General features: G+C 32.3%; 3 protein-coding genes across 3 annotated transcripts; 1 reads left to right on the top strand and 2 right to left on the bottom strand.

Moving 5' to 3' along the window:
* Positions 1 to 4357: 4357 nt before the first annotated feature.
* Ubr1 (Ubr1 ubiquitin ligase) lies at positions 4358 to 12001 on the bottom strand. Its single transcript, XM_035870336.2, has 2 exons — positions 11720 to 12001; positions 4358 to 10781 (listed from the first exon to the last, which is right to left on the bottom strand). The coding sequence occupies exon 2, from the start codon at positions 10746 to 10748 to the stop codon at positions 5337 to 5339; it is 5412 nt and encodes a 1803-aa protein (XP_035726229.1). The 5' UTR covers positions 10749 to 10781; positions 11720 to 12001; the 3' UTR covers positions 4358 to 5336.
* Positions 12002 to 12591: 590 nt separating this feature from the next.
* On the top strand, positions 12592 to 21612 carry Taf3 (TBP-associated factor 3). Its single transcript, XM_035870480.2, has 10 exons — positions 12592 to 12856; positions 13084 to 13257; positions 13372 to 13614; positions 13735 to 14900; positions 14980 to 15546; positions 15820 to 15999; positions 16124 to 16224; positions 16308 to 16647; positions 19729 to 19829; positions 19943 to 21612. The coding sequence occupies exons 2-10, from the start codon at positions 13092 to 13094 to the stop codon at positions 20076 to 20078; spliced, it is 3000 nt and encodes a 999-aa protein (XP_035726373.1). The 5' UTR covers positions 12592 to 12856; positions 13084 to 13091; the 3' UTR covers positions 20079 to 21612.
* A 201-nt stretch (positions 21613 to 21813) lies between these two features.
* On the bottom strand, positions 21814 to 24423 carry Not11 (CCR4-NOT transcription complex subunit 11). The gene has a single exon (XM_035870485.2). The coding sequence runs from the start codon at positions 24085 to 24087 to the stop codon at positions 22720 to 22722; it is 1368 nt and encodes a 455-aa protein (XP_035726378.1). The 5' UTR covers positions 24088 to 24423; the 3' UTR covers positions 21814 to 22719.
* Positions 24424 to 24561: the final 138 nt, after the last annotated feature.

Genomic DNA, 24561 nt, shown 5'->3' with positions numbered 1-24561 from the left:
TTTTTTTTTATTTTTTATACTAATCGATCTCCTCGAAACAAAAAATGATTAAATCTCGTCGGATGAGTTCGCAGAGGATTCAAGATTTTTCTTTCTTTCTTTCTATTTGCAAGTGACAAGCAAACGTAACCGGAATCGCAACCTCTGGGAAAACTCCAAAGTAATGTATTATCGTTAAAGGACCGCAAGGGATGCGTTGGTGGTGTCTACTTTTACCTACCTACCTTGTCGTTACTTTACTTTGAAGAATCTGTGCCCAATTTAATCCTCTCTTTCTCATCCAATATTCAATGAAAAAAAATTATATCCTAAATAAATTGATTCTTAAATCCCTGACAATGTAAATTAAAAGAGTAAGGAGTATATCAAAGTAACCGCGCGAAAGAAACTATACAAAGTAACGGACAAGGAGAGATACCCGTATAACCGAGTCTTACCACACACGTCCACGACGAGCCTATATACCTTTGATTAGAATTTCTTTGGCCCCCATACTTGTCCTATGAAAGTGTTATTTAGGATCAAGAAGACCGATGCGGGCTCTCTCTCTCTCGTGGGTCACCGACGATTAGGCCAATTTAATGGAACCTTCAACGTTGAATCGTGAGCAAGCAAGGATGATCCCACATGTCTCGTTTCCCCTACCTCTCTTGCCATCTCTACGTTACTGTATTATATACCATACATCTATACAAATCGAATTAAAAAAGTAATATAAATAATTGACGTATCAATTGTTAATTCGTACTCAATAGATTTCGTTCGAAATAACCACGAATAATCATGTACCTACGGTCATTCACCGATCCTTCGTGATAAGTCTAGACATCATAAATAATCAAGCACGATATTCGGGCTTTTGATTGGCTTTCGATCGAAGAGAAAGAGAGAGGGAGAGAGAGAGAGAGAGAGTTGACTATAGGCACGAGCCTGAAACTTGGATCGATCAACGGTATCGCAGATGACTGCAATTAGTGCTCGAAACGCGGAGGGTAACATACAAGTAGGTGTAATACGCGCGTTAATTACCTGGCATGTTTAGCATGCATTACGCAGAGCAGGTGCACGAGGAAATGCGTATCTACGAATTCGCGACCCTTAGGTATTTGCACGTGCACCTACGGCTGGAATTTTCATTTCGGCCGTTTGCAACGTGTTTTCATATAGGACTAGTCACCTTCGATCGAAGTTTGCATATGTATCGAGCCATACCTCTCAACTTACTCTAATTCCAATGATTACCCTTAATCAATGTCCAACCATCGAACTAATTTCGTATCAATTTATATGCTAGTCCAAGAGTTTTTCATGATTAAAATAAAACTAATCGTAAAGACAAATTGAAAATCTTAAAAGAATCAATAAATCAATTTGATAAACTTTCTAAACTAAATTGGTAAGGTGGCATGACAAAGATTAACGGAGTATAAAATTTCGATGATGTTCTTTCGGTGGGATGTACCATCAAGGAAATACATAGACCGCACATCATTTCCGGCCTCAAATATAATACTAACATTTCAGTGGTCGAAGAGTGAGACTGAGAGCAAGAGAAAGAGAGAGAGGTAGAGAGAGAGAGAGAGAGAGAGAGAGAGAGAGAGAGAGCGGCCTGGGTCGGGCACGACGCCAATATTTGCGCGTAAACGGTAATTTGTTTATGCTGGTTTGCCCGGTAAATTTACGTTCGGCCCACGACGCTTCCGTTGTGCGAGGAAGAAGGAGAGACATCGCTTTCGAATCGAATTCTCAAACAAATTGTCGTTTTCCGGTAAAGATCGGTACACAGTTCCGTCCTAGGTCCTCCTTTTACGAAAAGAAAAGGAAATGAATTAAGAACGGATGACATTCGTCAAAGTTCTCTGATAAACATATATTGAAAAAGTAAATGTAAGGATATAATTCATTGAAAGAAAGAGAAACGGTGAGATGAATGTTTGTATCGAAAGGGAATCAAGAGCTTCTAAACACGGATCTTGCGGAAACACGATGCAGAGAAGAATGACCGTGCGCAAGCGCTCGTGAATGGAGCAACCGGAAATGGTGGGGACAAGTTTGAAGGTGGGGGAAAGCGAAAGAGGAGAGTCTTCTAATGGAGTCAACAAACAAAAGCGAATCGATTTGAAATAATGGCACGCAGACGAATGGCATAAGGCGTGAAGTGGGGAAGTGAAGGAAAGAGAAAAGGAGAAAGGGATCTAAGAGAGTTAGAAATGGTGGGAGAAACACTGACGGGCTTGCGAGCCGCCGTGCGACAAATAAAAGCACTCAGCTTGCGAAGCTTTATCCTTATACAACTGTCAGACGTCTTAACACCCGTGGCGTCTGTTCTTTCTCGCTTCGCGAAAGCTTTACTCCATGTCTCGAAAGAAACTCGCTAGAAGATATTGCACCAACGTACAACAGGCAAGGTCATACACTCTGATTAAGATACACGTAATCGTGGAATATCTAATGACTATGAATAATATCGTCTCAAGAAAAGTTAGAATTTTTGTCGAATGATTTCAATTCTTAAAGATCGAAGATATAAACGTACGACGTGACCGATATAATCTCGTTTAAAATGCTTTCATGGAAGTTACTTAGTAGAAAGGTGACGGGAAATCTCAGGAGTAGTCTGGTAGTTGTTGCGACTACGAGAGGATGCGTACCGGGCCTTCGAAGTAAAGTAATTAAAATCAAACGCCAGTTCGCATTAGAGATGGAGAAAAGCAACGACGTGAAAGGTGCGACGACGAGGAGAAGGTGGAGTAAGGCATAAATGAGAGTACGAGAGATAATGCTGGTAGAGTAGTAATAGTAGTAGTAGTGGGAGTAGTGTTGGTAGTGGTGAATGACGATGGCGATGGAGGTGGAACGGGTAAACAGGGCGCAATTAACGTGCAACCGTTAAATATGTACGCGAACGGGTTGCTGCGCCGGCGTACATGTGTGGAGGGTGGCATAAATGCATTGGGAGATCGGACATTCGGTGCGTTGCAGCAGTAGCAGTAGCAGCAGCGATGGTGGTGGCGGTTGAAGCCATCTCTTCCTGTAGCCTGTTGGCACAGCCGCTTGATTAGCTCCGCCATATTTACATATCATTAGCCGATTGTTTGCCCGCGTTGGGGATTCCGACGTTCCCCAGGCTGCTGGATAACGTCGGTCCAGTGCCAACTACCCCTTCGTATTTCTCTCTCTCTCTCTCTCTCTCTCTCTCTCTCTCATCATCCTACTCTCTCTTTCACAATCATCCTACACTAAAGTCCTCGCATGCTGCCGCTCGCTAAACTACGGACATGTATATTTATCCATTTGCAAAACCCTGTAAACCATCTTCTCTCTATCTCTCTCTCTCTCTCTTCATAGCGAAATTCGCCTTAGGCATTAGAAGGAAGATAGAAGCTACCCGTTGATTCTATTTGATTCACAAACTAACGATACTAACCGATTCGCTAACGTGTCCTTTAAGTACGTGGTCACCAAACTTCATCGACTTCCTCTATTAACCCCGACGGTTCTTGACCTCTCGATACACCGGCCACACGCGATACTACCCTCCCTGCTGCTTGCGATATTTCCAAGCGAGAACCCCTCGAGTTCAAAGGGAATTAATTTTCATTCGGAAGTAGGAACGATACCTACGGTCGAAGCGAAAGAGAAGATTGCAATAGAAACGGTCGCTCGCTCACCTAGGGAACGCTTCAGCGAAATCTCTTTGGTGCCTCTGGAGAGATTGGTCTGTAACCTGTAAATCCTTCTGTGAATTCTCGTCGGTACGATCAAATTAATCGTGTATACTTGATAAATATGTTCGTTTCTTCAAAGGGAATATCATTGTTGGAATTAATCTATGAATATAAGAAAATAAATTAAACGAATATTTTCTTTCAATTATTTCTTTTTTGACTGTGATGATTCGACAACGTTAGAAGGAAGAGGGAATAATGAGGCCGTCATTTATATATACTTTGTGTAAAAATGAGACTACTAAAGAAATATACATATTTTTTATATCAAACTTTTACTCGACATTAAAAGAGTATCCGTTTATATATACACACACACACACGCACGCGCGCACGTATATGTATGTATATATGTATCTATATATAATAATGAATATATAATAAGAGTTGAAAGACATAAGCATTGGTAACAAGATGTAAATCAATATATTATCCTGTATTCTACAAATAAATTATAACACCACAAAATGTATTTAAAAGGATGATTTACGAAATAAAGGTCAACATTTTCTTTTCTTTTTTTTTCTCTCCGCGACAAGCATCTAATCAACTACGTTAATAAATAAATATATATATATATATGTGTATATATATATATATATATATATATATATATATATACATACATATATATATATATATTTAAAGACTACATTTTTCAATCGAATTGACCGCGATAACACGGCAAATATTTACATGATTGTTGTATCGTTACATTTGGTACACATATGTATACGCATATTATCCAACTCCACTGTGCAAGCTATATAATATAATGATAAGAATATAATGTTAAAATAAATAACGAATGTCGTAGCATAATGATAACATTGGTTAAGGTATAAGAAGATAGATTAGTTTCTAATACCTAATATACCGTTTCCTTTCGTTTTACCAAGACTAACAATGAAAAGACGGGGATTATGCCACATTATTTATTTCACTCTCTACCAAGTATTTGAATTCTTGTAATATTAACGATCTTTATTTTTCTAGCCATCTATTGTAATGTAATAATCCATTTTTCATTACTGAAACCAACATAAGATCTGAAAATCGTAACAATCCGTATTACGACTTATCTGTAAACACAATTATATAGTAGCATTTATACAAGAAAACCGTGTAAGTAATTTCGTACAATTGTCCTTTTAAATGATCGATCGTTACCTATGTGAGAAATTGGTTTACATATTTCACAATGTTTTCTTAGATTATTAGAACTTTATAATGAAAGTGATAATGATAGATCGTAGTAATGGTACAAGCAAAACTAATTTCTACAAGCAACAAAATCGATACAACATTTTGTTAATTATTATGAAGAATGTTGTATTTTAATTTACATAATAATAGAAATTCCGTAAACTCTGAAATAAGTTGAAACGCTGCCGCAATAGGGAGATAACATCCAATTGTCTTAAATATACAAAATTATCTATATGATGTTCTTAGAATAAATAATTTTTATCAGTGTCATGCAGTGAATCGAGCACATGATCAACAAAGATAACACTAACTGCTACATTCACTTATGGCTAAAATGTAAATTTAGTGGATTTTCAGTTAAACGTTCCAAGCTAAATTCCACGAGAAAGCTTAGAACGGTTATAGATGCTGCCATTGCATCGTCATAACGTTATTTGAAGATTCAATGCCTCTTGCTACAGACTCGTGCAATCCATGTCCAAGCCACATCTGATTCAACTCCTTATATTTTTCTTTGCATAACCGAAGTGGATTACCCCTTCTTAAACCTTGATCCGTTTCTCCGTATTCATCGAGATAAGGTGGACAAACAAATGATCCTCGATTTGGACTTCTCAAAAAGAGTATCTCGCATTCGCGTACTCGTAGGAACATTCCAACTCCAGTGCCACATTTGGTCGCATGATAAGTACATGCACCGACCATCGTTTTATTTAATTCTGTCTGACAGCAATAGCTTTGGGAACATAACATTTCTCCGCAAACGAGGCACATGGTAGGATTCCTCGAGTCCTCCCGATCACTGTTAGGGCAAGTAAATAATGATATTGTATTTATCAATTCACTATAATCCTCTGGTAGTTCTACCAGTTTATTAACTCTTAAAGGTTCTTTTATGATCACGACTGGACTTGTCCCGGCAAGGTGAGCTTGGACAGTGGGATGACTTTTCCATATTTCTATTAACTGCATGATGATATCCAATTTGGGAGCTAACAATTCGTTGCATGTTATCGGTAATCCAAGATACGCGCATATATTCTCATACGTATCGCCGCCTAGTTTAGTTAATTCCTCTGGTGCTGGAACATCTGAGACAAAGTGATAATACAGTGCGTAACATCTTAGAAATGGTAAGCAAGCTTCTTTGATGCGTCTCCATAATTCACTGGCAGTTTCATTAACGATGTTCACTCCAAGAGCTTGAACTAATGGCAAAATCACGGTACAATTTGTAGACTCTTCCGTTTCTTGGCTGTCTATATCCATGCTCTCGTTAAAATCAGTTGTCAGTATAATTTTTACTATTAGGGATAAGAATACGAGCATCAATGCGTGCGATTCAAATATACCTCCTGTTATTATCGGAGGTGGAGTATCTGGTTTTGTATTGAAAAGAGTTGGAAGAGAATTAATCAGTGGAATCAAAATACCAAATGGATCCCACTCTAAGATGGACGGACCCTCCGGTGGATTTTCTAACAATATCGTTAGAAGGGCAAACGCGTGATTGCCGGTAATATTTTTTTCTGGCCACGTTGGGCTTCCACAACCTCCGTTTAAACATGTAGCTGGTAAAATGGCCGAGATTCTAGCGAGGCCTTCCAAACAGTCTCTTTGTCTAGAAGATAAAGCACCTAACAAGGGTTTGTCCATGTCACGTATAAGAAATTCAATGGCATGGACAGTGTACGCCGTTGATTTCCAGGCCAACAAGGGCACTCTGGAGTCTGCTTCGTATGGCTCAGCACCAAACCCTTTCGTATATGTCGCCTGTGCAAATAGATGTATCATTGTTACAAGATTATCTAAGAGACATGGACCAGATTGCGAGTAAGTAGATTCAAAGATAGCACCAACAGTACCAAATTCTTGGTGAAGACTTTTAATAGGACACGCGAATGTGTCATGCTCCACGGAATTGTCACTTCCAATGATGTGAGCATCCTGAATTTTTGCGCTTGTACAATACCGACAAACGGGATCGTGAACATCGTTAAAAGATTGTGTCTTTAGATACCTTGCATTTGTTTTACAATCTAATGTTAACCTCATAGCCTCTAACCACATCTCGAAAGTCAAATTTGGTTGATTTTGAGGACGGGATTGCAATACGCCTAAAGGTGGTAAAAGTGGTAAAACGGTATTACTCAAGCATTCGCAAAGAGGACAAAGATACTCGTGTTTCTCTACGTCAAAACTTGCTGGTTGTCGTAATCGGTATGGACGTCTATTTTCTTTAGCAAGTACATTGTCGAAGTATTCTTGCCAACAATGTGCGTGCATTACATGACCGCACGTGCTGGTATGCGGCGATGCGCCTAATTTAGCTGACAGATATAGCGGATCAGGTTCTTCTGTATTCCCTCTATATTGACATAGTACAGTAGATTGTTGAACAAAAGCAGCTAGTACCATTGCTGGTCCGGTTGCCGTTACAATTTGATCTTCTTGACATAAAATGCATGTGTATGTTTTTTCTTCGGGTAAATTATTCCCTTGATTATTACCGGCAGAAACTGGCGATGAACTTTCCGAACATTCCGTTAAATCCATGGCCGATCCTCGCTCGCTACTCTTATTCGCATCTAACGCTGCTGTTTCGAATAACTTTGCATTCTTTTTCATAAAAAGCTTCTGCATGGCTGCCATTTGTGTCATAATCTTAGCACGTTTTAAAGCTGCCATCTTCGTTCTCCATTCTTTACCATTTTTATTAGATTCCGCGTCGCTGACGTTTTCTGTGGTAGCTACCGTAGAAGCAGCAGTAGTGGTGGTGGTACTTTCTATCGCGGTAGAACCAGCAACTTCTCTGTATTTAATAAGGATCCAAGTAAGTAAATCCTTATGTGCTTCTATACGAGGGCTACTTTTCAAGTCCTCCAATAATTTATAAATTTTCCATTTTGCAGCTCTCTCTGTGAATACAAGGAAAGGATAATAACCTGATTCCTGTTCTTGAAGTGCATATCCTATAAGATGAAGTACTTTATGCACTTGCGGTTCTGAAAAACTTCTAGCTACAAACGTGAGGGCACGTTCTAATACAGTTTGCATAATATGGAGCATGACATCGCATTGCAAAAGATTTGCAACCAAACTGAATACTTCTGTTAGTTTCGGGAGTTTTGGTGGTGGACAACATTCTAATTTTCCAAGTGCTTTTCTTCGTTTTCTCTGAGCTTCCTCGGATCTACTTAATTCTTCCTTTGTGTAATGATAAAAGAAAACGTTATATTCCAAATATAGATGAGGTTTCAGTTCGTAAACACCTTTACCGGCAGACGTATTTGGCGGTTTTTTAAAATCCGCTACATCGTGAATGACTCTTTCCATGCCCGTTTCGAGATGTACATCATCGGGTAAAGTTTTATTTAATTCCGAATGGGAAAGAGGCTTTATGCATAACTGCTGTATTATTTCTTTCTTCAAACGATCATCCGCAGTGACTTGTCCAACACCAGGAACGTATCTCTCTCCTATAATTGTTATAAGCAAACCAAGAAATTCCTCGACCAAATTAATCGTTTGCCTGATACTATCTTCTTCTGGATTTTTTAATGCATTCACCTCGAAATTTGGATTCGCCCAATTAAGAAGATTGCACTTGTTCAAAATATGTATAAGAAATTCATTACTCTCGATAAGAGATGCTCCAGCTTGGAGTAAAATAATATCTCTGTCTAACATCTCGCTACGACACTTCACGTTATGATAGAAATACAACTGATTCAACAATGAATATCCATTTCTTCTCCACATTCCAGCGTGAACTTGCGATATCATAGCTTGAGCCGTTAATACCGGCTCAATGATTTGCTCAGGTGTTGGTTTTGTTTGATTTATAAATTCGGGACATTGAAAATGTAAATTATGTTTTTCGAGATAAAGAAATAATCCTGCTAAAAATCTTGACAATGGAAGATGTATAGACACTGGTTCAGAAGAGACGTCGTATTGTAAGCATGTCGCGCTATGATCTGCTAGCTCTCTGACTTGACCTAGACCAGATTCAATTCCTGGTTGCTCATAGAGTTTTCTTAAGACTAATCTGAAAGCTTTAATTAAAACAATTCTATCAGAACCACACCATTCAAGAGCTAAACTAATAACTGGTGAAAGTTTAATATGCAAATTAAATGCAGATTCCCATTCAGGTTCATATTCCATATGTTGTCCAACTTGTCTTAATACCGCATCCATACATTGCATGCTGCAGAATAATTTTAATAATAATGAAATTCCTTGCAAAAATCCTCGTCTTAATTCATCAGTCCAAATATCTGGTTTTGCACTGAGTAAATATCTTAAATCATAAAGTATATATTGAGCTCTTTTAAAATATGTATTGGGAGTGTTCCTTTCAAATTCTAATTTACCCGCGGCATTGCACCTACGCGAACTTTCAGAAATAAATGTGTTCAACAAAATAAATAATACATCGTGATGAGCTATAAGATGATGAGCTAAAGTGGGAACCGTAAATAATTGTACAGACAATGAAACAATTGAAAACGAATGATCATGATCATCTCTTATGAAATCTTTCATAACAGAACCATAATTATAAGTAAATACTATAGCCAAAGCTTTTTTACTTTCATATTCCATAAGCATTCCAGATATAAATAATCTGTGCCAAGCTGTTCTAGCGGACTTCCATAACTGTGAATCTCTCATTAATATACCTTCGACGATCGATATCTCCGGTAATTTTGTATTAAGGGCAACATTGCTAAACAGTATTCTAAAGCCTTCGCATAAACTTATGAATTGTTGTAACCAATTTAACAATTTCATTGCAAAGGTCTGATGAGCAATTACATGAGCATGAACTACGAGGACCTTTAAAGCTCGATTGCTATGTCTTGATGTAAATCTTTCAATTTCAGCTTTTAATTCATTGCAATGTTGAAATCCTGAACACTTTACGACCGATCTGCCTTCTCTGTCGACATTCGTTACATATTCAACGGCATCTCTTTGAGAACACTTTAAAATACGCGTTAAGGTATTTATTACTTGTTCGAAGGTATGAGTCTCATCGTTGAAAAGAACTGTGCAATAAGTATCTGTAGTGGCTAATAAAGACAATGGATCTTCGTCGGATTCTTTAACGCATAAATCAGATGGTAATCCTGGTGTATGCTCCAATGACAATAATTCATAGCAATACTTCAATACTGCCTCAAAAGTTGCTACTGCTCTTTCTGCGATATCACCGGGTAATTTATTCCCATAAGCTTCTTTCGATTGAGTTCCCACTACGTGTATTTTGCAAAATGGTTCGTTCTTCCAAGCCTCCGTGTCACCACAATCACAGCAACCTCCACCACTTGAAGTTCCCATTTTATATTTATGATTACGATGGGCGGACTGTTTGAAACAGTCAACACATAAAACACAAGTAGAGTCCATACCACATTCTCTGCAACTGTATGTTGGTTCACCCATTTTAAATACTTTACCACATATGGACGGAGGATTATCCATTTGACTAAGTTGTTTTAATACAACTTGTGGATCATCATTGCAAATAAATTCTTCCAAAGTATTGTAAAGTATTTTTTGTGCTTTTTCTTCATCGAAACTCCAATCCAAACAATTGCCATTTGGTTCAGGACTATATATCTTTGGAACCCAAATTCTCCAATGTTCTTTAAAGTGAGTAAGTGAAAGCACACCTTTGCTCATTTTATCCATCCATACTTTCACGCATGGTTTACTCACATTGGGAAAGACAGGCAATGCTGACAATTCTATCTCTTCGATATTTTGGTCAGAATGACTTTGAATATTATCCCCGCTCATCTTGCATACTTTATGTTACCAAGAGGAAGTATACTGAAACATTAAATATTTATTATTTTATTTAGCCAAAATTAATCTTGGCAACTTTAACAATTATATAATATAACCAATGTATAGCTTCCACATACTCACTTTAAATACCAATTCTTTATCATAATAATAAACACAAGGAAGAAAATAGGGGTTATATAGGATCATGTATATTAAAACTTACCAATTAGAAATAATAATTATTCCATTATAAAATATAAATCTAACAATAATGAAGAAAATATGTTTGTCTTATATATCATTAAGATCAATGTTATGACTAATCACAATGGCGAAAGAGATAATATGAGAAAGTAGCATCCATTCTTTATCATTATAAACGTATAGACTTAAAAATTATCATTTAAAAAAAAAAAAGAAAAGAATAAAAATAAAACCTCATATCTATATATGATATACATACGTGTACATATATATATATATATATATTTGTCCTATGTGTGTATATACATATATATGTATATACAGATAATCATTCAATCAATTACTACAATACCATACTCACAATTTTTTATACAAAAGCTCTATGTATATGAAATAACCAGTTGGCGAAAGGAAAGTTATCAGGAGAGGATCGATTTTTTTTTCTTTCTTTTTTTTTTTTTTTTTTTTTTTTTTTTGTAACACTTCTTATTTGTTCTTAGATGGAAAGTTGTTTATAAATCGGGCTATTGTATGATCGTTTTAATGTTAATGCGTTATTTGATAAAAATAAAATGAAAAGAAAAAAATGTAAATCAAATAAAAAAAAATGAAATGTTTTAGTTAAGATATTAGAAGATGTCAAACTATATCGGGATAGGCATTTACGAATAGTTCAATAGATAGATGGATAATAAGATATATGAAAGTATTTCACCATCGCATCACGGGCTTTTTCACTAAACTGAACTATTTTTAACTTCTGAAACAATACTCACTATTATGACGTCCAGGCCAAGGTTAATAAAAGCTATCGAGGAGTTCTTTGTTTCGCGAAATATTCTGAATTTTCGCGAATCCTTTGATGTTATGGCATAACAATTCTATGACTTCGTATTCACACATACGCATTTGGCGCACATCCTTCCTTAGTTATAGACGATCGCGCTTTGACATTTCACAGAAAAATGATAAGTAATATTTTTGCACAGCTGCTTGAACAACTCACAAAATGGCTTATGAACTATATGACTGAGATCACGTCTATATAAGATACGTTTTTGACTAATCTACGTACGTCATGAATAACGGACGATAAGAAGAGGAGAGTCTTCAAATAATTTCGACGATGCATTTGTAAACGAACTTTTATATTAACCCAATAGAGAGAGAGAGAGAGAGAGAGAGAGAGAGAGAGAGAGAGAGAGAGAGAATTAGGTCCAAACGTTTTGCGAAAAAGTGACGTTTTACGAACTATATATTAATTTTTCAATTAAACATATATTCAGGAAACAATGATGAATAATGTTATTTGATTACTTTGTTTTTCTTTTCTTTTTTTCTTTTTCTTTTTTTTTTCTTTTTCTTTCTTTCTGTCTTTCTTTCTTTTTTTCCCCAATCAAAGATGGTTGCCTACAAAGGCGGGAGTTGTTTTTTTCTTGACCAATAGGAACGCAGAGAAATTCAAGCGATAGTTAAGATTGAAGTTTTTTTTTTTAAATCCAACCGATATTTCTTTATAATGCAATAACTGATGAGAAAAGAATGTTAATGTTAAATAATATGATAGATTTATGATCGACGGATGAAATTCTTTCAACGTTTAATCATGCAACAACTTCGATATTGCATAGATTGCGTCTGACGTTTTCCTACGATCAGTGGTCTCGTTTCACGCGTCGTGGAATGTCTTGAGCATGGACAAGAAGGTAGGGGGGGGAAAAAATGGCGAGGACGCCTCGCAGTTTCTACTGTTTGTGGTGTTACAATTTTAACAAATATTGTGTATTTTACGTAAAAATGAATTATTTCATTTAATTTTTGATTGCGATTAAGATATTATGTTAGAAATGTGATATTCGAAGCTATATTTACAACAACGAAAGAAACTTCACGCATTTTTGTATCGAATAAGGGTAGGTTCTTGATTTCGTAGTTTCCTCTTGACTTCGTATAATTTATATAGTATTATCCATTATGGAAATCTAATTTAACCTATTTCTATCATCAATTTGTGTAAGCTTTATATTCATTTAACACAAATTTTATCTCGCAATATTTAACGATATAATTAATTTGATCTTCCATTAACGTTTGTTGTTAAGTAGATATATAACCCAGATATTATTTCTTTTACTTTCAGCTGTGAAAATGTCTGATGATTACAGTAGATCCGTTTTAAGGATGGTTGTTGCCCAAATCTGCCAAACTATCGGATGGCATTCAATTAATTCGACACCATTAGAATTTATGGTAGATCTTATGGAAGAATATATTTTACGTATATCAAAATTTACACATCAATATGCAGAAGTTTGTAAGTAATTTTAAATAGAATAAATTTGTACAAAATTATAATTATAATTTTAATATCCTTTATATATGAACATATGTATTATTGATATAATTGTTTGTATTTTCATATTTTCAGTGGGAAGAATAGAACCTAATCTTGATGATTTAGGATTAGCTTTTAAACATATGAATATTGATATACAAGAATTAGCAGAATATGTTAAAAATGTAGATTCAGTTCCATGTACTATTGCTGTACCAAAATTTCCTATGAAACGTGAGAATCATTTAAATTTCCTAAAGCCAGGCAGTCGTGAAGTAGTTACTAGATCTGTACATATTCATGAACATTTACCAGCTATGTATCCTGATACAGAAGGTAATTACAATTCTTTCTTTTTTTTTTTTTTTTTTTTTTTTTTTTTTTCTTTTTTGTTGGATTATTGATAACAAAGCAAACATATTTTGAATAAAACAATTATATTGTTTCTAATTATAGAAGAATACATGACAGATAAGCCAGAAAGTTTAACAAACGGTGTACAAGATGTAGCATCTTCGAATGGAACATCAACACCGAGTTCAGTGGATGTTTCTCCTCATAGGATGTCTCCGCAAGTGGTTTTTAAACGACCAGGAGATCCTGTTTCCTTTGAAAGTCCTATAGTGAAACGTGCAAAGATATTAGAAGAAGGTAGACCATTGCGTGAGATACACAGCGTAATGATGACTACATCTGGTTTTTTATCCCCTGCTCGGGAAGGAAAACTTCCAGAAGCAAGAACACCCCATCAAACGTGCGCAGATTCCCCTCAACCAAGTTCTTATCCTATGGTTCCACCTGAGCTGAAATGTGACAAAAAACCAAAGAAGATTATAAAGAAAATACCAGAGGACCGTAAGCTTGATAAAGAAAATAAAAAGAAAAACAAGACTAAAGAATTGTTTAAACCTGATAAGATAGATGATAGTAAAATAAAAAAATTAGCCGGTATGAAGGAGTTAGCTAAATTAAAGCCATTAAAGCCAGGTGGTGGTAAATCACAAACTAACTTAGCAGGTCCTTCCAGTAGACCGTCAACTCCAAAATTGATACCATCAAAATCAACAGGTAGTCCAAAATTACCTAAAACTATTCAACTTAAAGCAAAACCAGAAAAAGTAATAGATTTAACAAGTAGTCCACCATTACCTGAAAGAAAAGAGGATAATATCGATAAACTACCATCAGAACCTGATAAGCAAAAATTAAATATTTTCAAAAAAATATCTAAACCTAGAGAGGACAAAGAGAAGGAAACGTCAGAGCAACACAAACATAAAGAACTTGATTCACGAGAAAGTTCACCCGGTTTAATCATTGATGAGAACCTTGAAAAACATGCTCATAAAAATGATACGGAGGTTAAAAAAGAAGAGAAGAAAACACCACATACACCAGACGTTCATGTTCACCCAGATAGTGACTTGATTGACATACAAAGTCCATCCTCAGATGTCTATATGTTTGATGATATGTCACCTCCTGGAACTCCTAGTACACCTAAAACTCCAGAGCTTAATGTTCCTACTCCCATTGATCAGAAAAAGAAAAAGAAGGAGAAGAGTAATAAAAAGAAAGAATCCAAAATTAGGAGCCCTAAGCGTTGTGTAAGCCCAAAAAAGGTAAGTACCATATGTGTTATTTTTATATATTTATGAAAAGAAGATTCAAAATATTATGAATGCCATTATTATATTTCAGACAAAACTTTCTAATGATGGTGTGGAAGTAGATGTAATGGATAGGCCCAAAACTCCACAAGCACCTGAACCTCCAGTGCATAGAGAACCAAATCTTCCTCCAACATTACCATTTCCATTCTTTCCAACATTTCCAGCTGCTCCTGGTCTAATACCTCATCCAATTACTCATCCAATATTTCCAAGGTTTCCATTACCTCTGGGAAGAGGTGGACCTGGTCCACATCCAGCAATGCCGAATTTGCCTTTGCCACCCCGTTTTCTTAATCCAACTATAAAACCAGAAGATTTTGCATTATCAAAAATAAAACCCGTGGAATGTGAAAAATCGCCTAGGGAAATAATACCCCCTATAATGAAATATGACGCTATAGAAAAGGAAAAAGCAGATAAAATTAAGGTGGTTAAACAAGATAAAGAGATAATTACACATACTCCTGGAAATATAATTGCACCGCCCATTGTTTCTGCACCTGCTGCACCAATCATACCTATTGCACCTGTACCTGTTGTGCCATTATTACCTTCAAAGAAATCTAAAATTGATAAAGCTGATAAGGTTGATAAGGTAACATTAATATTGATGTGTATCGAAATAATATAGAAATTATAGAATCTATTATAAAGTAAATTTTAATGAAACATTCTATTTAAGTAATATGAATTTTTAATTGCATTATTTCTATGTCATTCGAAAAATAATTTTTTCTATTTTACAAATGTATTTACAAAATTATTATGTATATATATATATATATATATACATATATATATATATATATACATATATATCATCATATATATATATATATATATATCATTACGAATATAATGTTTACAGAAATCAAAAGAGCATAAAAAAGAAAAGAAAGATAAATTAAAGAAAAAGAAAGATAAAAAAGAGAAACATAAAGAAAAGGGAGAGAAGGTAAAAGAGAAAAAGGATAAAGCTGATAAAAAGGAAAAAGTGGAAAAAATAAAAGAAAAGAAGGAGAAGAAGGAAAAGAGGAAAGAGAAAGAAGTAAGAAAAATGCATTTGGTATTATTAAAAGTATATAAGAATTTTTTTTTTCAAGGATTACATTATAAATTAGTGCAACGTATTAATTATCTTGTTATAACGTAAATTTTATTATACCACACAGAAAGAAGATAAAAATGCAGAAGCTGTACCAAAAATTACATTAAAGATAGGACCTGCATCTCCAAGACCACCTACACCAGACAATACATTAATGAAGAAAATGTAAGTTAAAATAATATTGAAGAACCTGTGTGTGTATATATAGTTACAACAGTATATATAATATATTTTAATCGTTTCTATAGAACAATTAAGCCATTGTTGAAAAAACCAGATGAAGATATAAAAAGAGAACCTAGTCCAGAATTGGCCAAAATATCAGCATTGGTAACACGGCCGCCGAAGCAAAAGTCAGCAAGTAAGAAAATAGAGGAGGGAACATTAGATGGCAGCCCTGCTCTTCATACAGATTCTTCTTTCTCTCTCAATTTTGCTACTGTGCCACTTGCAACAGTTCCTCGAGCCAAAAAATCTCTGTTTAAAAATCTATCCCAAAGAGATCCAACACCACCACCACACTTTGATCCTTCTCCTAAACTCCCAAGTCCTCTACTTGCGCAACAGCAACCACCACCATTTTACTATGTAAGTACATTTATTATGATATATGAATATCAGTGAAAAAAATTATGTGTTTAGTATTGGAGACATGATAATAAGAGTTTCTTTAATAATTGAATATAATAAGAAATAGATTCTCTCTAAATTATGATAAATTTTTAATGAATATACTCTTTATTTGTGCAAATATTTTTAAAAGCATTTCATAATAATATGTTTTCTTTCTCTACATAATGACATATTAATATTAATACTTTGACTAATAGTTCACTGAATATAAATTAACAATTAACTTTTTTCTTTTTTGTTTGTTTGTGGTTTTTTTTTTTTTTTTTTTTTTTTTTTTTTTTTTTTTTTTTTTAATTCATAAAAAAAATTATTCTATGTCTCTGTACTAAATTAAATAATTCAAAAAAATTTTATTTACATGGAAAGATTAACCCAACCCATCAGTATTATCTCAATCTTTACTTGCCCTTTAAATTCCAATTTCCTATTCCTCTTATTCTCTTTTTCTATTTCTCTCTCTCTCTTTTTTCTTTCTTTCTCTCTCTCTCTCTCTCTCTCTCTCTCTCTCTCTCTCTCTCTCTCTCTCTCTCTCTCTCTCTATCTATCTATCTATCTTTCTCTTTTTCTCTCTTTGCATTTATGACTTGTGGTGAAGGTATAATTTCTCATTTGGTCATGCTTTTGTCACACTATGACATTGTTAAAAATATAAACGTAGAATATTATAGTTTTTTTTTTCTTTTTTTTTTTTTTTTTTTTTTTTTTTTTTTTTTTTTTTTTATAGATTCTCATGTATTTCGTATGTATGTTGCTATTTTATGTGATTTCTTTTGAAGTTTATATTTTATTTTTTTCTTTAAAAAAAAAAGAGATCTATTTTTTAAAAGTATGTTCAAAGATAAAAAATTTTTCTATTTCTGTTTCTTTTTTCTTGTCTTCTTCTTTCTATAGTACAGTAAAAAAAAGTAGTATAATTGTATTTCACAGTTATTATTGTTTTCTGTAAATTTAATGTTAAGTGTGTCTTGTGTATAATTGATTGCAACATTATTCATCTTAACACATTTTCATTTCATAAAATCAACTATTTCTTAGCAGAATAGGCAGAATTTTAGGTAATAAGTTTAAACATTCACCTAATGGAAGGTATACAAACTATTTTGAATTATTATTCAACATTCAATATCCTCATCAATACATCATCATACATTTAATTGTATTTGTAATTTTATAGTGAATATTTGGGATCTATACTTGTCTCTTCTTCTTCTATCAGTCAAAGACAAAAAATGTATAATACGATTGTGTAATTTAAAAAAGAAAAAGAAATATCTACAGTTCCTTCGTCTTTATCGTTAAAATCTCTATCGCGTTTATATCATATTTTCAATCATAAATATGTAAGTTACTTGTTACTTGGACTAAACTAATTCCTTTTTTCTTTTAAATAGGATTTATAGTTATATTGCACCAAAAGTGTGTATGCATATATATATATATATGTATATGTATATATATATATATAATATACACACATTTTTATAATAATTTAAATTCTTCTTATTTATAGTAATGCACTTTTATAGCCAATTATATAGGGGTGCAACTTATTTATATTTTACTCTAGCACTTTACATACCTGTTCATACCTTTTATTCTAGCTAGGGATGGTATGAGTATGTCTCTTTCAAGTTTCTAACTTAGTTAGATCATTAGTTTCTGCAAATCACACTGAATGCTTTCACACAGTATTTTATATATGGTATAGTATCTTTTGTAATACAATGTGCATGATTTTTATAACTCTCTCTTTCTTTACTGAAGAAAGGGCTGCCTTAATGCATCATATAAATAATTTGTGTTAGAGAAATTAGAACAAGTTGAAAGCTTAAAGTGTTATAAACCTTATAATTTATTATTTCACATATAATTTAAAAAAAATATATATATACATATATACAGCATGTATTACATATTTCAATACATTACAGAGACAAAGATTCATAACATAATGATAATAAATTTACGAGTAAAAACAAAATTTAATAGAATTGCTAAAAAAGAAAAAAATTTCTATTTTTCTGAATATGACAAAAATATGAATTTAACTTTAATAAGATGTTTAATTAAATACATATCAGTTGTTGCATGCAGCTTGCACGATATAATGAAAACTAGCATGAAAGACAGTTAGGAATATAACCAACAGTTTTAACAACACAGAGGTGAAAGCAGATGCAGTTTCTAAAAAGGATGATGCTAAAGAAGACAAAGAAAATGGCAGTCTCTTGTTGGCTACAATAGCAACCGCGACAGTGGTGAGTACATTCACTCCCATTTTAAAGCAGCTCTTGCAATGTTTGTTATGCACTAGAAGTATGATGTGCTCGATAATTTTATATAAATAATATATCATACATTATGATACACCTATTAAAATAAGACAAGGAACACATATAATATAATAAAAATATTATTATAAAAGATATATTTATAGGTCACATAAAAATAAAAGAATTTTTCAAAAAATTTTCAATGAAGAAAAAGAAACTACATTTATATAAAAGAAATGAATATTCAATGATAATATAATTACTTTCTATTTTTTTATAATTATGATAAAGATATAAAACTTATTTGAAATTAATTGAAACCTAATTGTAAAGTAATTATATTATCTTTGATTTTTTATTCTATAATTATTAATAATTGAAAAGAAGAGACAAGTGAAAACCAGATTATATGTCATCATACATCATTTCATCCTTCATTTAAACAAACTGTTATCATATTTCAACTATTTGAACTAACAAACCTAAAAATACTTCAAAAGAACTAATATTCATAAAGATTCCTTACAGAACTTATTGTTCTATTAAAACAATTGATTATTTAGAAAGTGGAATAATAAAATAATACACAAAAAACACAACACAAATTCTACTCCATAAAAGAATGAATATAAAAATGTTTAACTCATTATAAGTGTTTGTATTCTTTTTACATTCAAAATTTTTAATTGCATCTCCAAGAGATGGGTTGGGTTATCTTATGTTTATTTCAAGTTTCGTTACTGTCATGCAATGAGTTTTACAGGATCAAGGAGGTCGTCAAGTATGGATATGTCCTGCATGTAAACAGCAGGATGATGGATCACCCATGATCGGTTGTGATGACTGTGATGCATGGTATCATTGGTAAGTAATTATATATTCACGTTTGAAAATACGTATTGTATTAATTTTTATATTTATATTTATATTTATATTCATATATAACATAAATTCACTTTTTATTGTGATAATTGTAGGGTATGTGTGGGACTACAAGTGGAACCAGCTGCAAATGAAAATTGGTATTGTAGATCTTGCATTACCAAAAAACAGGAACTATATCATGATAAGAAAAAGAAGAAAAGGAAGAAAAAAGTGAAAACAGCAGCCTAGTACAAGCTAACCGGATCTTCTGTGAGGTCCGGTATTACAGTTGCAACTAGTACCAAAGTTAAATTGAAGGAGAATAAAATGAAAGGCTTAAAAAGCAAAAAAGTGTCTAAAACAGATGTAAAAATGCAAATGAAATCTTTAAAAGGTAAACCTATTACAGCTAAAGGAAAAGGCACAAAAAGTTTAATTAAAACTAAGGCTGTTAAAAAGAAAAATAAGAAAACAAAAGATGGTGCAATCCAATTAAATTGATAATATTGAAACTAATCTTTTCCGAGGAATAGTGAATGCAATATATTTAATAGATAAATTTAATATTTTCTTAAAAATTTCATTTTCATAACTTTATAGGTACTTGACTTTTCTTACAGCAGGTTTATTTTACAGCAAAGAAATTGGAATTGAATCATCAAATCATTATAATATAGAATAGTTTCTGCACGAATATAGTACTTGTTTTAAAATACCTAAATATTCGTTTAAATTCTATAAATTTATGATAATTATGTAGCATGTAATATATTTTATGTTTTATGTATCTTTAACATGTTCACATAATAGGAAAGAAATCTTTGCAAAATAATGTATTAGATACTGTTACTTCTTATTTATATGGATTTTGTTAATGCATTGAACAAGAGAAGAGCGTGCAAAGGTATACATAAAAACAAAATGAAAAACGTAGAGAACTTATTTTATATTAGCTTTTTGTTTATAATCTATATGCAAGCAAATATATTTCAAAATGTATCAAATATTTTGTACAAAGTTCGAAGAGGTCTCATGATACCACGATTGTTTATATAGACACTTACAAGAAATGGGATTATATTCCATTTCAGACTGGTTAAATAATATAGGATGTAACATAAAATTTGAACATGTGTAAAATAAAAAAGAAAAACCGAAGCGCGCGTAGGAAAAATTGTTAAATAAATAGAGTGTACCAGTGGAATAAAAGCTGGTTGAAGAAGTTATAATATAAATATAAGAATCATAATATGTGAAATGTTTAAATATTCTAGCTAATTCTATAATCTATGAGAGATAATGAAAGAGATAACATATGAAGCAAGTTATGAAATTGTTCGATATATAGTAACATATATATATATATATATATATAAACATTTCACATATTTTGAAAAGAAATTGATATCATTACTGATGAGGTATTTAAATGAATATCCTAAAGTTACTGAGAGTTCATACAAAACAAAATAGAGTATATGTTGGTATTTATTTGTAATTTTATATGACTGAGAAGATAAATAACAAAGGTATCTAATTCCTTTTACTTTATTACATTACAATAATGATATACAACCTTTGTCAAATCCATTAATTTATATATAAAAAAAAAAAAAAAAAAGACATTGCATTTCATATGCAATGCAATTTTACTCAGTCAACTTTTATAATATTAAATCTAACAAGAAGAAATAATAGGATATTGATAAAAGGGAGATAATTATGCTAATGTGTATATATGCAAATAAATAAGATTTACAAAAAATGAGCTCAATGCAAAATGTAATTACCTCTTAAACATTTATTTATTGCTTATATTCATTTTTTTCTTTTTTCTTTTTTTCTTTTTTCTTTTCTTTTCTTCTTTAATATAAGAAATAATATATAATGTATACTATATGGATTTTTAGCAAAATAATCTGATCATATATAAGTTTGTGATAATTATTTATCTATTTACATAGCAAATATTGTATCTTATATATGAAAATTGAACTTATATTGAATTAATCTTTTTTTGACAAAAAATTCGAAGACTTGTGTGAATTAATATTATCTTTGGTGAAACATAAAAATACCTTTAATCGTACTTTTCATGGTTCAAGCTTTAAAAAACATAGTAAGCGCTTTTTTGAAATTTACATTATTATAAGTATGTACATCCTTTGTAAAATCATAAATTTCTGTGTGTTCAAAATATCATTGTACATTTATGTATTAAATTGTGTAAAACAACAATTTATAATATACAATCAATTTAAATTGTTACTGGAAAACACACAAGTAATATAAAGACATTTATTTTGTAATATACAACTGAGATGTGTAATAATTCAAGTTAAAAATATTCTAAATATACAAACAGTAACATAATTACTACTTGCTAAGAAAAGTGTACACCTTGTTCATTGAACATTGTTACATAATGGCACATATGTATTTTGTACATTATTCATTTTTGAAAATGACAGAATAATATAAAATAAACATCTTAATGATGGGCTGCCAATATAAAACAGGTATTCCTTCCTTTTTTTTTTACTATGTAAAAATAATTGTACAATAGCGCAATCGGCTATATTCACTCATTTTCTGTGATTAAATAAAAATAATTTCATTAAATATAGAATTTAATCACAATACAATAAGATATCTAAATAAATACAATGTGTCATTGCTGGAAGAAATATAATAAATAATTATATAGATTTGTGCATTAGTAATATACAGGATCTCTCTAACATAGATTCGAAAACTCTATGAGTATGTCATTTTTAAAACATATCTCAAAAACATGATTTTTATATTTATTTAATATAATCAAAATGAAAAGAAAAAAAAATCAGATTGTTAACTAAAGAAAAAAATATGTTAACAGAAAGGTATTGTCTTAACACATATCTATTTTGCTCTTTGTAGGGGGTGCATTTAATCCACCTATGTCACCTGATTCAAGTTGTTTCAAAAGACGAAATAATGCTGCTGCTTCTCTAATACGGCTAAATTCAATACAAAATGCTTGCACTTCAATAAATAACTCTTGAACATTAATGATTTTATTCCTAATCAAAGATTGAAGAAATACACAAACTAGACGTACAAGTCGATTCTGCATATAACGATCCTTTATAGTTTCACAGGTAGATATACAATTGCTAATGTATAAATGAACAAATTCAGTTGGCAAGTCCACAGTGGTAGTCAACCTATTTACAACTTCCATCGAATGAAGGGACATTTCCATATTTACCAAAACACTAAAATATTCTGTTATTTGGCTAGATTGCATAAGTTTTAATAAAACTTCAATAGCAATTAATGGATTATTTTCTACTAAATCTGGCAATTTTCCAGGTGTAAGACCTATATGATAAACCAGTTTTGGATCCCTATCTAATTCATTAACTAAATGCTGTTGTTGTTGAAGTGTCAAAACACTTTTAAAAGCTTTACCCATTAGTCTACGTGCTTCAGCTCCAGCACAATTGGAAACACACATACTATTATCATATTCCACAGTAAATTCAGAAGGATCTGTGACATTAAACCATGCTAATTCATTGATAGAATGATATAAAGGTGGAGCCAATCTTAAAAATTCAGGACTATAACTTTGAGCACATAATGGTGGATCTCCGACAATAAGATTTTCTGCAACGTTTCTCAATATCTTTTTATCGGATCCTGTTATCTTAGAGTGATCCATATCTGGTAATATAATTGGATTGCCGCATTTACTTATGGAAGGAAGTTCAGAATGATATTCGGCAAGTTGCAACTGCAAATTGGTTAAGTCTATTGGAGGTGTTGATGCAAAATAGAGATCATCTACGATTAATTGGCGCGGTGTTTTCTTCATTACTTCCTTTTGATTATATCCTAACAAATTAATAAGTAAGTTTTTCTCACATTCAGAAAGTACAGGAATATGTCCTGAGAAATTAGTTATCGAAACACCATTAGTTGTATCCTCTTGTGGTTTTAACACTTGAACAAAAACTGTTGCAAATGGTGTAGAAGCTAATGGTTCTCCTCTGTACAAATCAAACAACATTGTTAAGGCCATTATTCGTTGACCATGTTTTGGTAACAAATCAATATGTTGCAGTAACAGAAGTAACGTCATTCCAACTTTAAAGCGATCTTCCTTGGAGAATACTTGATGAAGCTGATTGCAAAGATTTTCCAAGTTAGTGTCCATATTTTCCTCATCAAGAATATCTAATAGTTTGGTTAGGTCCTTTGGTGCCAGTGTCATCGTGAAAGTTTTTACACGTTAATTACAACGAAATAATGATCAATTTTCTTCAATAATATACATTTGACCAGTCATATTATAATGCAAATAATATTTTAAAAAATCTTGAATATACATTTAATTATTTATATTTAAATTTTCGTATAATTTATAAAAATAAACTTGATCTCTCCATCTTTAAAACGCACCTTTCCGATTAAAGTTTGAACACAGATGTTCTCATGGAAATAGCTTTGTGAATTTCTCCTCTAATCAGGTGATTGAAAAGAACGATGCCCAATATTAAAATTCATTATAAAAGATGGAAGAAAAATCAAAGTATAAAAAAGTAAATATCATCGTTCGAAACTTTTTTAAACGTGTTTTTTATCAATGAGAAAAAGATCGTACATATGTTGATAAAATAGTTGGAAGACTTTAAGTTAATAACCGTTTGGTGGCAGTTCGATCATTATTCATAGATACTATAAATCT

This window comes from Vespa mandarinia, chromosome 17 (genome assembly GCF_050613455.1).
Source record: "Vespa mandarinia isolate Hongniang chromosome 17, ASM5061345v1, whole genome shotgun sequence".
NCBI lineage: Eukaryota > Metazoa > Arthropoda > Insecta > Hymenoptera > Vespidae > Vespa > Vespa mandarinia.
This window is presented reverse-complemented; position numbering and strand designations above follow the sequence as displayed.

Bases quoted from the DNA above. Each gene is read 5' to 3' on its own strand.
- Ubr1 (XM_035870336.2), bottom strand. From the start codon at position 10,748: ATGAGCGGGGATAATATTCAAAGTCATTCTGACCAAAATATCGAAGAG.
- Taf3 (XM_035870480.2), top strand. From the start codon at position 13,092: ATGTCTGATGATTACAGTAGATCCGTTTTAAGGATGGTTGTTGCCCAA. The intron at 16,000-16,123 runs GTAAGAAAAATG...TATACCACACAG, and splicing joins AAAAGAGGAAAGAGAAAGAA to AAAGAAGATAAAAATGCAGA. The intron at 19,830-19,942 runs GTAAGTAATTAT...TGATAATTGTAG, and splicing joins TGTGATGCATGGTATCATTG to GGTATGTGTGGGACTACAAG.
- Not11 (XM_035870485.2), bottom strand. From the start codon at position 24,087: ATGACACTGGCACCAAAGGACCTAACCAAACTATTAGATATTCTTGAT.